Genomic DNA, 17,500 nt, shown 5'->3' on the forward strand with positions numbered 1-17,500 from the left:
GTAAAGCCTAATGCCCTTAGACCTAATGGTCTTAGACCATTAGGACTACATGAAGGAGTGGCCCCTGGATGGCCTGGGAGCCATCTAGAGAAGTTTCTGAGAAGTCCCCCATGGCTGACTTGATTGGAGGCCCCGGTTCTTGGAACTCACCTGGACATGGAAGCGTTGACGGTCAGAGCTGTGGGGTAGGGGTGGCGGAATCCTCCTGTCGTGATTGGGTACACTGGTTGGCCTTGCCTATAAAGAGGGGGGTACAAAGTAAGAGAGTGCAAACAAGGGTGGGGGTGGGGAAAAGAAAAAGAAGAAAAAGGGAAAGTTCTCTCTGCACAGTAAGCTTTATTCTCATTTGATCAGAACAAAAATCTTGGGGATTGTACAGGAAGGATCAAAGGGAAGAAACACAGAACAATTTGAATGCCATAAATCTGATAGGAATGGCTAATTAAATTTTATAACCTCTGCTTATGTCAATAGAGACCCTCTCCCCAAGCTGAAACTAGGTGTTTTGTTGTAATAATTAAAGGCGAAGTCTCGCTTGCTTTAATGGAGCCATCACACTAATTGAGGGCTACACATCCAAAGGAAAACAATAATGAATGTAAATTTATACCAAAATAAAGTACAGTGAATCAAAGGACTTCAGTTACGCTTTGGGCCTCTTTCGGTATTTAGATCTCGGTGAGAAAACATTAAATTAACAGAGCTTAATTTGTAGCCTTTTGTCAAATTAACAAGTGTTGACAAGAGTTACCGGGGGGGAGAGTCCCCAAGAAGAATTGTGGGTAACCAATAGACAATCACACCTCATTACAATAATTAAAAAATACAGCAACATGCAAAATAGCATCCTCATGAAAGACACACAACTTCTTCTGACAGAGGGTTGTCTGAGTTGGCTATTCCTTTTTATCTAGCCTTCCAATATCTCCCCCTCAGCTGAACGGGGCAAGGGATGCCAGAGAACTATTCGAGGAAAACGGCCCCATTTTCTGAGGAAGAAATGGGACACAAGCTCACGTCCACTTCTACCCTCCCCAACAAAAGGAAGGAGAAAAAAAAAAATCAAGAGGAAGTACACCCATGTACAGCTACTTCAGAATACAAGCTATTTTTCACAACCCAGGGTAGAGTGTGTTCAACGACAGAAATACTAGGTGAACTACTCTAGAACTTATCTTCTCTAAGGCAATGAAAGGGTGTCTTTCTTCCCCAAGACCCAAACTTCAGAGTTTTACCCAGGACGTATTCCTGTTAAGACAACAAACTGTCCTCGTTTTTTTAGAGTAGAGATCACTGGTAAACACGGAGAACTACATACACAAGAACACAATCACAAAACGGATATTACATGCCTAAACACACTCGTGCACACTATGGTTATGCAGTGAAGGCCCTTCTACTCTGGCTCGGAAACACACATTTTCCAAGCTGTCCAAGGAAGCTTCATGGACGGTACTATAAAAGCAAGGCTGGGTGATAGGAAGACAAATCGTGAAAGGCAGCCTGACGCCCCGCGCACTGCCAGGAACCTTGGTGGACACTCAGGAAGGCCCCACGGGCCGGCACCCAGGGGTACCCGATGCCCCACCCCCGCCCCTCATAATCAGGTGAACCAAGAATCCAGAGAGATGCTGGTTGCAAACTGTCTGTCTCACCAGACAGACCCGGCCACTCTTGTTGCCAACCTTGGCAATAACCCTCAGGATGGGATGAGGGGGTAGGGGTTTCTGAGAGAATCACCCCCCAGTCTCACCCCTGGATTTCAAAATGATGTTAGGCCTGTTCCCACTCCCGTGCCGCCTCAAACCAACGACAGGACTCCAGTCTGGGCGGCCACCAGCCGAAGAGCCATGACCCTCAGAGCCTCTGCAGTTCCCAAAGTATCTGAAGGACACCTTTGTTCACAGAGAGAAACCTAGAGTCTTGGGGGACTGTGAGTTCAGAATGCTAAGTATCAACAACCTTTTTCCTCCATGGCCCATCTGAAGGGCTACTGACTCTCCTGCTTCCCCACAGGGCACCTCAGCGAGCATCTTCCCCACGTACCCCTGCGGCCCTCCCTCCCCAACCCTGTCTTCCAAAACACACACTCGCGCACGCACACGCGCGCGCGCGCACACACACACACACACACAGGATAAATAATAAGCATGCCCATGTAAGAAACAAAAAGGGAATTAAAAAATGGAACTCCTTACTGTGGTACTAACCATCCTAGCGGATGGGGGATTTGTCCTACGGTGCCGGGCGACAGTGGGTAATACGGAGATATATCTGGAGGGTGCGGAGGCCGTGGGATTCCTGGGGGAAGAAGCGGCATTTTAGGTACAAAGGAGGAGAGAAGGAAAGAGAAAATGCCAGGGGCTGGGAATAGGGAAAGGAGAACGGAGACCTCTCTTCTATGAGCAGAGCTAGTTCGACATTCTTTCCAGGACTATGACCGTTAAGAGTTGCGGGTAAGTTTCGTTCAGCATCTCTCCCCGCCCTACCTTGACCAATAGGTTTATCTCCTTCTAGGTGGATGGGTACACGGGGTAAACGCAGACCCCGAAAACACCATCTTGGGTATTTCTGCCTTAGGGGATCAGTGTGATTATTGAAACTAAAGGAAAACCTGAAGGGCTTGGCACACAGTAGGTGATCGAGTCATGTACATTCTCTTTGCCCTCCCAGCTTGGGCCTCCACTCCTTTTAAGTCTGATGACTTGCCTGCACCAGAGTCACCTCCTCTAGGTTTCTAATAACGCCTTTTCAGTTATGGCTTTTGGAAGGGGGACTCTTGCCTTCTTTCAAAAAAGGTAACTCTTCTAGAATGTCTCCACCTCAGCTTTGAGGATGAGCTGTGGCAGAAACTCACAAGCCACGGCATCTTCTCCAGGGTAGGATCTGAACTGAGCAGACCAGCGGGCTCGGGTCTAGAACCTACTTCACTGGAGGCAGTCAGCTGGGAGAAGCAGCCCTAGCTGCTGACCAGGGACGGCTGCGTCCTGAGAGCTGGGAACGTTCACGTGGCATAGCTGAGCACATCCTGAAGGCCTGAGCCACGCCACCGCACACTTGCTCCACAGGAGCACATCCTGCACTCAATCCTGAGCAAAGCAAGAGCGCTGGGAGCAATTCTGACACAGAGGAACTGATCTAAGCAGCTGAACTGGGAAGAAAACCAACAATACTACAGAAGTAACGCAGTATTGGAGGTAATGAGCTGCGTGTCTGTGGATGAAAACTATTCCATTTTTTTTTTTTTAATTCATTCAGGAAGCTTTTAATCTGTAAGTTAAGTCTCCCTGGGTGACATTTTCATGCAGACATTGCTTTCTCTCTATTACAAAAACCAAACAGATTAGCTGGTCTTGGACCCTACACCAAGCCATTTGCACACTTGAAAGAATGTTCGCAGAGGAAAAGTAAACAGTCTGCAGACGTTAATCATATGTTTTACGATAACCATTTAAAAGCTATTCCCTGTACTACCGTTATTTAAATGAGATGTTGATGCTGCCATTCACTCGCAGAGCCTGGGGCCGGCTGGCGGCCTCCTCCAGCCATCCAAGCACCAGGCTGGGTCCCCCACGAGCACAAAAGGGGCTCAGAGGCTGGCGAAAACCAGCTCATGTGTGGCTTCATTCAGGGGCAGCGAAGTCTGCATGAACGGGCAATCTACCTCAGCTCAACACCAAGCAATCCCATCTGATGAAGTGACACGGAATAGCCACTGAAAACTCATCCTTCTAATTAACTAGCTGGTTAGAGAGACCACAGTCAGTGTACAGCCCGGGCCTGTCCTGCCCTTAGCTGTTCTCCCATGACCATCCCACTAGGAGCTGTGGCCGGCTGCTTGTTTGAAATCTTGTTACAGGGAGGGTTACAAGTAACCCTGCCCTCTCTTTCCCTCTTTGGGGAAAAAGCAGTCAATGGGTACATGGGATGGAAGGGAGAGGAAAAGCGTAAAGGCTGAAGGATGACGTGGCACCTTCCGCCTGAGACCCTACTGGCTGTTCCACAATGGACTTGTTTTTCACATCTGTATAATGGGCTTGGTGATACCCAGGATACTGTAGGAGAAGAGGAACCCGCATAAATCAGCAAAGACGACGCGGGACCCAGTGATGTGGCACCAAGAAGTCATCATCAAGTGACTGGAGTCCCTCAGCCGCTAAGGGAACCAGGGCTTTGGGGAGCCATGCTCGTAGGGCTCCTCCTGTATTCCCAAGTTGCTGAGAAGGAGGCCACGAGATGCCTCCAAGCCTGTCTGTGGCTCTTGGAGTTAGTTATAAGCTACCCCCGAAAAACGGTGTGGGATTCGTAGCCAGCCCTTCTGGGGGTATTCAGAGCTCTAGAAAGATTGTTAGTGCTACCCCTGGGCTTCTAAGGACAGAGGAAGCTACTCCTTCACCAGTCTCTGGCCTCCCCTAGGAACTTCTCAACACCCCCGAGAGGAACAGGAGTCCCTCCACCGTTGCCCGCAGCCCACCCCAAATCCCAGCAGGTCAGGTGGCCCCAGACCCGGCATGCGCTCTTGGCACCAAGCGCTCGGCCTACCTGTTTTGGGGTCTACGTCAGCTGGTAAGTGTGGAGGTGGGTTTCCCGGGGTGAAGTGCTCATTGCTGTACGTGATGAGCGGCGTGAGAGGGTGAACATGGTGAGGATGCTGCACGACTGGCACTTTGTTCGACTGTGGGTGGGAGAGAAACCGAGAAGGACACCATCAAGCTGGCTCCTGGCAGCCCGAGACTTCCGAACCCAGGACCCGGGCCTCCCGGGGCTCCCGGGGCCACATCCTCCCGCCCGGGTTCTGTAAGATGCGCTCCATTCCACCCGCAGCCCCGGCCCCCACCCATGCATTAAAAACACCAGATATTTGTGAAGACCGTTCCCTGGGTAGGCACACTTCCGTTTCTACCTCCCTACGGAGCCCGGCTTTAAAAATACCTCCTCCACCACCACCCCATCATGGAGCCCGACTGCGCTTTTCCATCCGGCAGGTAAATCGCAGGTAAATCGGACGTGGGGACTTCAATCTACCAGGCCTACTGCATTCCTGCATGTTGGGGGGGAATCCCTGACCCCAGGGCTCCACCGGAGGGACCTTCAGGAGGCAAGCAGACTTCCCCGGGAACAGGCTGGGAACACCTTCCCTTACAAGAAACGCGGCAGGGCCCGAGTCCCACCCACCCAGCCTCCCTATCCCCCACCCCCGGCTCCTAACTGCTCCCTGCCCCTGGGAACCAGCGGGCCTGCTATGACCCTTCGCAGGCAGCACAGATGAAAAACTCCACTCCTGGTCTGGTTGGGAGTGTGAAGGCCCTCAACTGCCAGGCAAGCACCTGCATATTTTATGCAGATTACAGCAGCCCTGATTCATTAGCAAGTCATGGGGGAATGCTAATAAATTAACTGGATGATGATAAATTGGGTTAATAAAAGGGGTGCAGTTTAGAAACGGGCAGTTCTAGCAAACAAAGTACAAGCATTTTCATGTTCAGGAACGGTGGATAGGTAGAAAGAGCAGGAAAAAAAGAAAAAAAGCATTTTGAAGGTTTTTTCTAGTTGCCATGACCAGACCTTCCCAAATTCTTCTCCTCTTCCCCCACCCGCCCCCTCTCAGCCCACCCCACCCCCCTCCACTATGCTGTGCTGTAACTTAGCCCAGCAAGACCACAGAGAAAAAAATGAAGCTGAAACAAGCGAACTACTGGGCCATTTACTGAGAGTAATCCAATTGCAAAAAAACCGTATTCCCCATAGAGGATTTTCACTAAAATCCTACAACAGGGACATTTAACCAGATTAGGTACCAGCAAAGATAAAGAGGCTAGTATTAGATGATGAATGGATTAGAGTCAAGTTTCATTTCAGAACGTGTCTTCATTTCCTTTTATTACTTTTAGGAAGGCACAACTTGCATTAACATCAAGGAAAAGGAATTGCATTACAAGGAAAGAAGAGAGGTTTCAGTGCTGCCCACTAGTGCCTCTCGAGTTCAGGGACCACCGAGCACTTAGTTTTGCTTTGCGTTTTTCTTCTTCTTTTTTTTTTTTTTTAAATGAGTAAGGAAGGGGTATAATATACAAAGAGCATTTCTCACCCCCAGTTAATTGTGGGGAAGGCATCTCGAAAAGGGGCTTCTAACTTTCATGAGCATGTTTGGAACGTAAAATACGGCCTTCCTCTATATGCTCCAGAAAAAACTACAGAAAAAGAAGTCAACACTTGCAACAGCCTGGTTTAACGATGCTCATAAACAACTGGACACTTTCAGAGAAGGCTAGCTAGTTGCTCAAAGAGCCTTATGTTGTGAATTACCAGTTTGCAATCAAAGCACTGAAATGAAAAGCGCCAAAGCCAAGGGAGCTTTGGTCACACCTCCCTAGCAGCCCTGAAGGTCTGGACAAGGCCAAAGCCAGCAGAGTGAAGGAATACTGCCTCAAGGCCAGGGCCAGCATCTTATGGACACGTACTGAGGATTCTTTGGGGGGAACATTTCTGTATTGAAAAGTAACCAACAAATGAACTCTTACTGCACGCCGGGGTGGAGAGGGGGAAAAAAAAGGAGAGGTAGGGAGAGGAAGGGACAGGCCCAGTCAGAAGAGCGAAGGCCACCAAGAGGAGAGGAAAAGGACTGCCACCTTCCAGAAGTTTTTTTGTTTGGTTGGAAAGATACACACCTGTGGAAATGAAAGAAGGCGGACCAGTTCCAGACAGTTCACAGTGAGGGTGGAAAAACGATGAGATGGGTAGGAATAGCCACCGATAACCCAAAGCAGGGAAGACCATCACTCAGAGGCTGAAGGGCTGCTGGGGAACAGGACCACCATAAACAATGGAAGGAAGCAAAGGATGGGGGTAGAAGGGCTGGGCAGTGGGCAGCGGAGCCTACAATTCTCAGCTCCAGCTGAGTCAAGCTTCTCTCAGGATGCTTGTCCCAAATCTGGATGCCTGAGCCTAGGAAATCTCTCAGCAGGAACCTGACTCAGTGGGTCTGGGCTCAGGACCCAGGCATCTTGAGTCAGCCTACTGAGTGCCAGAGACGGTAGCTCTGTCTGTTTAGCCATGACTCCCAGACTAGAGAACCACATGGGCGCAGACAAGCACAAAGGGTAAGAGGCCCGGGTCCAAACACGAATCACAAATCCTAGTTCTCAAGAAAATCCATGGGAAGAGCTTAGCACAGAACCTACCACATGGTAAACACAGGACTGGTGGTTTACTATTCTTACTTATTATTTTAGCGTTTGGGAGAAGCTGTCCGAAGGCAGAGTTCCGTCTACAGTTCAGAAGCACAAATTCCATGGCTGCCTTCCAAGCAGGACTAACAGGAAATGCGGGGAAAACCTTTCTCTACTTGTCTAGCGAAGGATGAAGATAGAATTTGTGCAACAGTGGGGCTCGCCGGGCATAGGATTTAAAAAAGTTAATTTTCCCTCTTCCTCTTACAAACATGCATGAAGCTCATTCTGACAAGAGTTGGACACCATCACCTTCATGTTATTTTGCACACCTGAGTCTAGCCAACAGGTTTTTTTTCTGGTCCAGCTGGACTCTACAACATGGAAGGGGGTGGTTTCGAAGCCACTGCTGCCCAGCTTAAGAAGGGGGAAAATGGCAACCCTATTGGGACATGGTTCTCCCTTCTGATCATGACCGTATGCCAGGCAGGTCCCTAGGAAACCACACGTCTCTCCAGGCTGACCGGTTCCCAAGCAAGCAGGGGAAAGGAACGCAGTCGTCCCTGCAGAGACCAGGGTCCAGTCGCGATTCCCATACGACCTGCACGTACCCGTGCTGCCACTGTGCATGGGAGGATGTTCTTCGTGACAATGCCCCATCTCTCCAGCCTGAGGACCCCACAGTCCCTTCTTTCTATGTCCCATCATATCCAGGCTGGAGTCACGTATGTACCTTTCTTGGTCCCACTGTAGCTAAGTTCCTTAAGGACAAAGACTGTGTCTTCTAGAACTGTCTATCCCGTCACGTCCAGCCTATGGCAGTGGTGAGGCTCATAAGCTGCCAAAGAACCACTGAACTGCAACTGCAATCATTAGAGGAAGAGATCTCACAGTCTCATGGATTCACTCCACTAACATGGAGTCTACTCAGAATCATAGAACAAAGCTGGACAGACCTTCAGAAACCAGTCAGTCTTATACTTTATAAGTACAGTGCCTTAAAAATGGTTTTAGAGCCCCAGGGTGTATACACAGTGACCAAGAGTGAAGGCTATGAATGCAAGGAAGACCCAGATTGAAATTCTACTTGACCCGCCTAGCTGTGCAACCTGTCTCAGGAGTTTCGTCCTGTCTCTGCAAACTCCAGATGAGAATGGGGGTCAACCTCAGCGCATCGTTGTGAAAATTAAGGCTCAACGCTGGGCTTGGCACAGAGCTACCCATGCAATACAAAAAAGCTGTGAAAAATACTGTCCAATGAGTACTAATGAGGAAGGTGGGGTTGGCCACCCCTCTAGTATGTTCTAATGAAATTCCCAGAGGGGACATACATCCACAGACTGCATTCCTTAATTCAAAGGCAAGATGTTTATTATAGGGCAAGAGTGTATGGAAGTTTTGTGGCCACCCTTCCTCCAGTACATGCGCTTCTGAAAAATGTGATATTTAATTACCAAATATATATATTTTTTATCTATTTTGAGAAAAACCATCACTTTCTCATGCTAGCAAATAAGAAAGCCTACAGAAGAGTTCTAAGTTTAAATAAGAAGAGCTAGAGATGACCAAGGGCCTTCCAGAATCAGGGTGAGGGCCTTGAAGTAGGAGTTCATATAAGTGAAACACCAACCAACCCAAATAGGAAATGCCCCTTAGACTTTCCCCTTCCCTCCGATCGGTGCCCACTTCTTTAAAGAGGTCTTTAAGGATTGTGTTCAAAACTGTTACCACCCTAAGAAAAGTCAACGGTGAAAAGTATCTTTCCTGGGGGAAGGACACAGACAACCGTCCAGAAATGATCCAGGGAATCTAAATGAAAGCAATAATCTATGCTGGTGGGATAATAGCCGGAAATATGCCTCTCTCCTCCTTTTATCTTTTTATAGACAAGAGTCCACTATTCAAGGCAAACAACTGCAACACGGAACCAGGTACCTTTTAGGTAACTACCTTATCTAAATATTAAGTAGGTCTTCAAAACTGCCTAGGGGGTGCAAAATCATCACCTCCAGTGACAGCTAACCAACGTTCAAGGTCGGGAGAGTTGCATGGAGAGCCCAGTTACCTGTATCTAACCCTTTCAGGAACAGGCTGAAACTTAGGACTCTCCGAGGCACAGAAGCAGCAGGCGTGAATAAAACATTGCACAGACGGTCCGGGAGTTTCGCTATCATTGCCCATACACACCCACGCCATTGGCACCTGGCACTCACCCCTGGAGCCACCTAGAACCCTTTGTTTAGATGATCCGAGGGGAGAACAGGAGACAGGAGCCCTGACCAGCTGCTGGTCCCGAAGCTCTGCAGTCAACCCCAGCACAGCTCACCACTGCCGCCTTTGAATGCAGCCTTACCACTGAACCTGCCGTGCAGCTGGGTGGGACGTACTTTATTAGGTCCTCACAGCGCACCTATATGTAGCTGGCACTTCTTTAGTTCCACACAGTAGGTGGCCCAGGTCCCAGGCCTTGGGAAGGCGGCGTTTCCAGGGCTTCACGCTCACCTGCCCGACGGCACCAGCCCATGGTGCCTGCAGAGACTGATGCTGGGATGGGGGGTTCACTGCCGCGCTGGCGTGGTGAGCTGCACCCCGAGCTTAGCCTGCGCCAAGCTTCCCAACTGGACAGAGATGCTTCAGGACTCACAAAGGGATCTGTTCCTCACACTCCCACCTACCAGCCCCTGGAACCTAGACCAGCTTCAGCAAACAGTGTTCCCTGCTGCCCCCCTCCCAGGTCCCAAGTTAGGAGTAGCTCAGGGCTCCCTGCCTCAGCGAGAACAGCCCGCCATAGGGCACCAGGTGCTTCTAGCAGGGGATTTTATAACGTGTGGCTGATTAGGGGAGGTGGGGGATAAAGACATCTAATGGGATGCTTCTGCACCTCAAAGAGAGAGACACACGCAGTATCAGGGCCCAGCAGGGTTCTGGTGACAAAAACATAATGCACCCCGTCAGTTCCAGCTGACAAGAAACTAAGAAAAAGTCAGCTAAAAAAACCCCGAACCCATTAAATGAAGTAAACAGTATCTGTTTAAAGGGAACAAAAATCCTCATCGGACCGCAGATCATTAGGGCTTTCTGCTTTCTACCTGGAGACATGGCTGCTACCCGGAGCAGTCTTCCCCAGTTCTGGTCATTATGCTCTATGGGTTTTGAGCACTGAATAGTTAAATGATTTAAAAAAAAAAAAAAAAAAAAAAGTCCTTTAGCAGCCCTCAAAGCACACAAAGCCTTTCCACCCAAAGTATTCATCCAACTACAGTGGGGGGAATGGGGAGGGGGCGCCCCGGTGGCTGACCTCTGACCTCTGGAGAACCCTTAAGCAACAGTGTTCTGCAACTTGGCTGTGCCACCCTCATCGTCAAGCGCCCACACACCCGTCCGAACGCTGCTCGTGATTTGGAACCTGGCAAATGAAAGATTGATTCAGGCACTTCTAGATCTCCCTGCTACCCCTCCTCTAACCCCGACCCCTCAACCTTCTGTAACTGTGGGGAACCCAAAGGGAATGAAAGCTTGCCATTCACCTCGCAACCTATTAATCAGAAGATGTTGAAAACAAATAGAGCCATTGCTGGCCCCGGCCTCTCCGCCGGCCCTCCTCTTCAATACTCCCCTATTGCTCTCCTTTTCTGCAGAAGAAAAATGGGGCCAGAAAGTGCCTTGAGGAGCCCGGCACAATAAGACAAAAGCAGCACAGAGGGGCATTTGTCAGCCTTCTCCCCTCCCCAGGGCGGACCTGGAAGGTCTTCAGTGGTCTTAGGTTCCCCAGCCCTCCCAGGGGCTGAAATCTGCATCAGGAAGGGACACTGTGGATTCCCGGTTTACATTAAAAAATGGGTTTAGAGCTCATCTCCATGCGTTTTGCAGGATGCCGCTGACTACGGCTACACCAAGGCCAATGGCGACTGGCGAAACATGAATGATGTCGCACGTCATTGCCGCTGGAGAGGGGGTGGAGGTGAAGGAGGGGCTGTTCCTTACTCAGCAACAACTCTCTGTGACTCAACTAGTCCTGTTTTTTCAGGCAATGGACCAGAGAGTGGTGGAATGGTCAGCGAAGCTAGCCCTCCTGCCTCGACCACCCATTCCCCCAACAAGGAGCACCGACTGCAGCCGCGGGAGTGATGTCAGGAGACGCACACGGCAGCCTGGATGCAGGCCTGCATGCATGGGCCCCAACTTACCCAGCGAACATGTCGCGATTGCATCTTGCCAAGCTCCTGCACCCACAGCGGGGAACGGTGGCGGGCGGGCTCCCACCCTCGGCCAGATGGGCTTCTGCAAACATTTTACTCTGCCCCTCTCCCCCCACAGCTCTGGAAGCCCAGCCAGCCAGGACCCATCCAGCGCAGCGCCCAGAGCCCACTCGTGGTCTAAGGCTGCTTCTCCCACAGGGCCTGCTCCCAGCTAAGGGCACGTCGTTTCCCTGGACAAGGCTTATACGGATAGCAACAACACTGGTGCTGAAAATAATAAGGAAGACAGAAGGCTTCACAGGGTTCGAGTTTTGCTTGGAGAAAGGAGGTGGTTAAGAAAAAGGAGGGCTGCCTGCGAGCTGCAGAAAAGAAAGACCCAGGCTGCAAGGGTCTCACCTGGCCGCGCTGCTGGGGATGCCCGGGCCCACCCACAAGGCTGCAAAATTACACCTTCTGGAACCTGAGGGGGCCTGACGCTCAGGGTGCTGCCTGTTTGTCTGGTAAACTCTTGATGGCCGGACGCCTCCCCCAACCCCAGAATCAAATCCACTTGGACAGCAAGAGGAAGAGAGATGCTCCCTGCTTTCTACAAAATTCTGCCGACTCATAGTTTCTCATATACTCACACAAGCATTAAAATTCTTCGTGCGGGGAAATGATTGAATAGGGCAGGCAGAGAGAGAATAAATGTGCAGTCAATTTTCATCCAAATTCTCTCACACATATGCATATACATAGAACTAACTCAAACCATCCTAAGCCCTCATCTCCCCCCCCCCCCACCCAACCCCGTCCCTTCCATAATATAACCACCCAGCTGGTAACACACCAAAGAGACTGCCAAGCATTCAGGGTCTAGGGGGCCAAATTCTCTCTTAATGACCTTTTCTTAATCCCCAAAAAGGAGGAGGGGAAGGTTGGGAGTGGGGCTGGAGGTGTCAGGGTGGGGGAGTGGGCACACGAAGGGGAACATTTTAACCTGGAAAATAAAGATGTGCTCCAGCTGCCTGGCTTTGTAAGAGCCAAGGGCCGACCCAGCAACGCTGCGCTTTCACAGGCTCTTGAACAATTACTTCCAGTTAAGTTCATTAAACATAATTTATTTCCACTCATTCTCATTTATTTCCCAATAAAAAGAAAGCATCCCATTGTGCTTCCCCCAACTAACCTTTAAAGCACTTGCAAGCTTAAGTCTTGGCCCGCCCAGTCCAGGCTGGCCCCTGACCAGTGAGTTCCCAGGATTTTCTTCCTGCCTGTGTCCCTCCAGGAACCTGCTACAGCAGGGCGGAGGTGGGGGCGGGGGGGTGGGGTGGTGCAGCAGGCACAACGGGGTCCTCTAACTGTCCTAATCCTCCACCGGGTCTCAGAGATGAAGAACGAACCACTTCAGCCCGAAGTAATTTCCTGGTAGTTCGCAACCTCCACTCTCCCGCAAGATATTTCTCTACTACTTGGGTATTAAATGATTAGTGTTAGCATAATCAATCTTGTTGAGTGTCCCACGTTTGCAGAGAATGTTTGAGAATTGGGTAGGAGGGTACAGCTGTTTCTAGGAGAGCAGATTTTCAAAACAGAGCCAGGAATAAAACTAACCTATTCCAAATGAAGAAATCCAAAAGCTCACATTCAAAACAACTTAAAAAAAAATAATAATGATTTCCAGGCTACGCCCCCCCCAAAAAAACCCCCAACAACCCCAAATCTGGGGATTCCTGAATATAATGGGAAGGGCATCACCAATTTTGATTTAGAGTAAATTTTAAGTACATAATGGTTATTACATCCTGGGGATTTCAAGAAAGTAGTTAACAAAACCTGATACCACCCTTCTAATTTATTTACAATGACCAGCTGTACAAAAATGTCTTTTGTTTTTCTAATATACCCTGTGCCTAACTTTCGAATCTAGACAGTACTGTATTTGAAATTCATGCCGGCTACGTGGAGGCTGATAAGTGCTCTGTGAAACAGCTGTTTCCTTCAGAGAGCAGGTGAATTCCTCCCTAGAAAAGAGCAGGTACACAGAGAGGAGGGATGAACGTTTTCCTGTCCCCAAACCCTGGATTCAGCAGGAATTCGGCAATGACGGATGCAAAGGTGGTGCTGCATTGTTCTGTTCTCTGCTGCCCTGTTAGTGTCCCAAACATGGGCATCCTTTAAAGGACATCTACAATCCCCATAAATGAAACACGTGAAAAGGATGCGACCCCCTCTCAAAGCAAGCTGTCGAGTTAGAAGTTTAACGTAACTAGGGAATGACCCAGGCAAAGTCCAATTTAAAAAAAAAAAAAAAAAAATCTTCAAACGTGTGCAGAAGTATGTAATCTGGAGGGCACGGCAAGATTTCATCACATTCTGAAATGTTGCAGAAGGAAAGAATTCCATTACACAGCTCAGCCAGGCCCCCCACCAACCCCAAACCACAAAAGGGAGGTTTCCCTAAGAATATAAGGTTGCAGGCTCTGTTGCTTCCAGAAAATGCCGACGCAGCAGCCTGTTGTGACAATACAAAGATCATAATATCTGTGTCATTGGAGTCGGGAATTCACCCTTTCAAACAACTCCCTTCTCATGAGACATCAAGAATGGAGGGTTAGCGGCCACCAAAGGAGCAGGACTGCTATTAAGTAACCCAAGTAATTTGAGTAAACAAAGCTCTGGAACCTTTCAGGAATCTCGGAAAGGGAGGCTAGGCTAGGCTGGGCAATTTACGGCAACACAACTTAGACGTTGGCAGCGTCAGCCTGCACTGTCTTTCCCCACGATTCTGGACAGTTCACACAATCGTGGACTGAATTAGAAAAGTTGCACACGACCAGAAAGGAAGACCAAGCCATACGTCGGTCACCGCTTCATGCTCTACCAGGGAAGTATTCACCACTCTGTGTTTTAACAGGACATATAGGATTTAATCCCTGATTTTGAAAACATAAGGACTCCTACAGGCTGTTGTAGATTGCATTTTTTTTCTCCCTCCCCCTCCCAAAATCAGATCTAAGAGCTGACTGACCATGGCAAAGGTTTCTGTGCTTGGCCACTCCACAACAAAAGACAGTAATAAAAGTAATCCTAGGAATCGCCTCCAAATTCGAGAATGCCCTGAGAGCTGTGGCAAAGGATCTGACCCAACAGTTGAACAGAGCAGAGTGTAACCTAAGCCCCAAACTGGTGTTGCAAAAGGACCTTCTTCCTAATCATTAACACCACAATGGGCTGTCATGGGTCTCCTGCTCAGGTTTCCCAGGAGCACGTTTTCTGTTTAAGTTTTTGAAAATACAGACACCGCGGGCAAGACGGTAGCCCTAAAAGGCCGGCATCTAAATTTGAGATGGAAAATAAATACAGCTCAAGACAGAGCAACAGGAAGTTCGCATTAAATATGAAACCAAAACATACAGTTTACAGAAGCCCTGCTACTGTCAGAGCCTGAATGCTCGGCCGTCTCAAGCTCTGAAAGTATGCTCCTCTCTGAGGCAACGTCACTCTCCCTTCTCTTTCTTCCAGTGGAGCCCACCCTGGTGGGTGAAGGAGAAAAATTTATTTGTTAAAAGAAATCCTCCACCCCACCACCCCTTTCCGGATCCCCAGCTTCCTGGAACTTGGGGAGCCAGCTGTGCAGGTTCAGCACTGTTATATAGCTTAAGGACTGTGATGAAAGTCAAGCTTTCTCTCCTCCTGATCTTTTTTTTTTTTTTAACCCTTTCTCCCCAACTTCCCAAAACACTGCTATGGAAAGTACATAGGGAAAGGACACAGCTTGAGTTGACCATTTATTCTTGGTTTTGTTTTCCCTTTCCCATCGTCTGAATTTAAAAAAAAAAAAAAAAAAAAAAGCACGGAGGTTTAATGGTCAAGACCATAAGCAAGGACACGAACACACACACACACACACACACACACACACACACACACACACACACCCCACTACTCACCCAGCAATTCAAATTGAGGTGCCAACCGCCCAACTGCTGGAAAAGAGAGAGCCCGGAGGCCACTGGGCCTCCTTTCCCACTCAAATCTTCCATCCCCACTAAAACTGTATCCCTAGGGTACATACTAGCTTTGGTCTTCTTTCTCTCCACCTCACAAAAAACTTTCTCTGCACCTTCAAGATGGGACTGGGCCAGCTTTTTTCCTCCTCCCTGACTGCTTTTCTCACTTTTCTTCTTCCTCCCAGCTTCCCCTCCCTTTATGCCTTTCACTTAAAGAGCTGGAAAAAAGCATCTTGAAAGAGAGAGAAGGCTCCAAATTTCTGCCCGGGTTTGACTCAAAATGCTCTGAGTTCTCACTCACAGTTGCCCATCATTGTTTTGTTAATTAGTCCCCCTGCACACACATCATCCCTCAAAAACCAAAACCAAAATAGAGGAAAAAAAAAAAAGCAAAAAGAAACCTAATAATCTAGTTCAACTGGTTGCAAATGGAATTTTTTTTAAAATTCTTAATTAGAAAAAAAAAAACAAAACACCTCCTTCTAGTTTCTAATCTTCACCACTACAAAATCCATGAAGGAAGGGGGAAGGCCCATGTTCCCCAGCCAGCTCAGGGCACCTAAGCGAAGTCCCCCTCCCTCACCCGTTACCTTGGGCAGCGGGGAAAGGGGACAGAGCTACCGCTAAGAGTAGCTAAGAAATTACGGTCAGCCATGAAGGAAAATGATCAACCCAATGCAGTAGGCAGGCACTTTATTGGCAAGACTGTCAAATCCCTCAAAACAAATTTCTTCGAGAGAGGGCTGCATTGCGAGAGGAGGAGGGAGGGGGGAAAGTATATTTTCTTGTCACAGTGACACGGGAGTGACACTTGGTAGGGCCTTGTCTGCCAAACACACACACACACCCCTCTTTTCCTTCTAGAGTAAAAGACTGTGCTGGAAAGATTTTCAACTGACCTCTCTGGAAGCAGAAGAACATAGCTGCCTGTGTTTCCTGGTATTCTAGCAGTCACTTGCTTTTTGACTGCTGAGTTTTGTGAGCTTTCCCCAGAATGAGAGAGAGAAAGAGAGACAGAGACAGAGAGACAGACAGAGACAGACAGACAGAGAAAAGAGAAGGCAAAGGAATGCAAAAGGCTAGCCCTAAATCCCACGAACCCGACTTACTTTTCCTGGGGCTCTCATAGGATCCAGGGCCGGGTACATTGGTGTGGGTGTAACTTAATTGGAGTTGAGAGACTCAGACATCACAGGCCTGAAATCGTCCTCTTTTACACGAAGGAGGGGAGTGAGGGAGGGCGGCTACTCCAGGAGGGGTTAAAGATAGAAGAAACTTGCAGAGGACCAAACGAGCCTTTCGGGTGCTCTCCCACCCCAAGTGTTAAATAATTTCACCCTGTTCAAAAGCAAACACACAACTCCGATTTGCATGCAGGTAAGAAAACCCCCCTGCTGCCACATGGGATCCTGGATCTGTCTTGCTTGAAGCAAGACCAGTGGCAAAGATTTGGCTTCTTCTGGCGGCAGGACACCTAACATCGAGGAGATGTTTTTAATTTACCGACCCGACCGCCCGGCTGTTTATAGGACCCTTTTCATGACGTTGGTCTTTAATACACCAGACGAGTTAATAACCCTCACTCCACCCCACCCCACCTCCCCGCCCAAAAGAAAAACAAAACAAAACAAAAACAAAAACAAAGGCTGGAAGGGCTTAAAGATAACAAAAAGTGAGAATTCTTAATTTTCTTTTCTTCTTTTTAAAAATGCTGCTCTGTGGCCCCTCTTTCTAGACTTAGCCGGCCTTCCTGTGTAAGTGTCAGGCAGCAATCTTTAAGGTCCTTAGTACCAAAACAAAACCCTGCCATTTCCCTTTCCATGGCGGTAACAAAAGCAATGAGCCTCCAGTTTGACAAGTAAAAAGCCCCAACCACACAGTTCCTAATTGCCTCCCCTCCCTCCATTCACGCGGACCACCGCACTCCACCAGCTGCCTTTGTCCCACATGCAATTTCTTAAGTAAACTGCAAGTTTCCCTCCCCGCTGATGGACAGCTCCCAATCATTCAGCAACAATAACTTATAAAGTGCAGCAAACAGGATGGGCAACTTTGACTCAGTATTTTCTGGCTTTCTCAAAAGACAAGGAAAATGGAAACAGCAAGATGAGCCAACACATTCCAGACAGACCTCCTCCTC

General features: G+C 48.8%; 1 protein-coding gene across 35 annotated transcripts in view; it reads right to left on the minus strand.

Moving 5' to 3' along the window:
- TCF7L2 (transcription factor 7 like 2) overlaps nucleotides 1–17,500 on the minus strand; it is a 190,580-nt gene that overhangs the window by 20,457 nt on the left and 152,623 nt on the right. For 29 of the 35 annotated variants that reach the window (XM_081823493.1, XM_081823499.1, XM_081823498.1 and 26 more), the window contains 3 exons: nucleotides 4,543–4,675; nucleotides 2,199–2,301; nucleotides 151–237 (listed from right to left, as the gene is read on the minus strand). In XM_081823493.1, coding sequence (XP_081679619.1) covers nucleotides 151–237; nucleotides 2,199–2,301; nucleotides 4,543–4,675 — 323 coding nt within the window. The remainder of the gene's footprint in view (nucleotides 1–150; nucleotides 238–2,198; nucleotides 2,302–4,542; nucleotides 4,676–17,500) is intronic. The other 6 variants (XM_081823494.1, XM_081823497.1, XM_081823510.1 and 3 more) reach the window with 1 other exon arrangement.

The sequence above is a fragment of the Leptonychotes weddellii genome, chromosome 6 (genome assembly GCF_054177405.1).
Source record: "Leptonychotes weddellii isolate Sample4059 chromosome 6, ASM5417740v2, whole genome shotgun sequence".
NCBI classification, from domain to species: domain Eukaryota; kingdom Metazoa; phylum Chordata; class Mammalia; order Carnivora; family Phocidae; genus Leptonychotes; species Leptonychotes weddellii.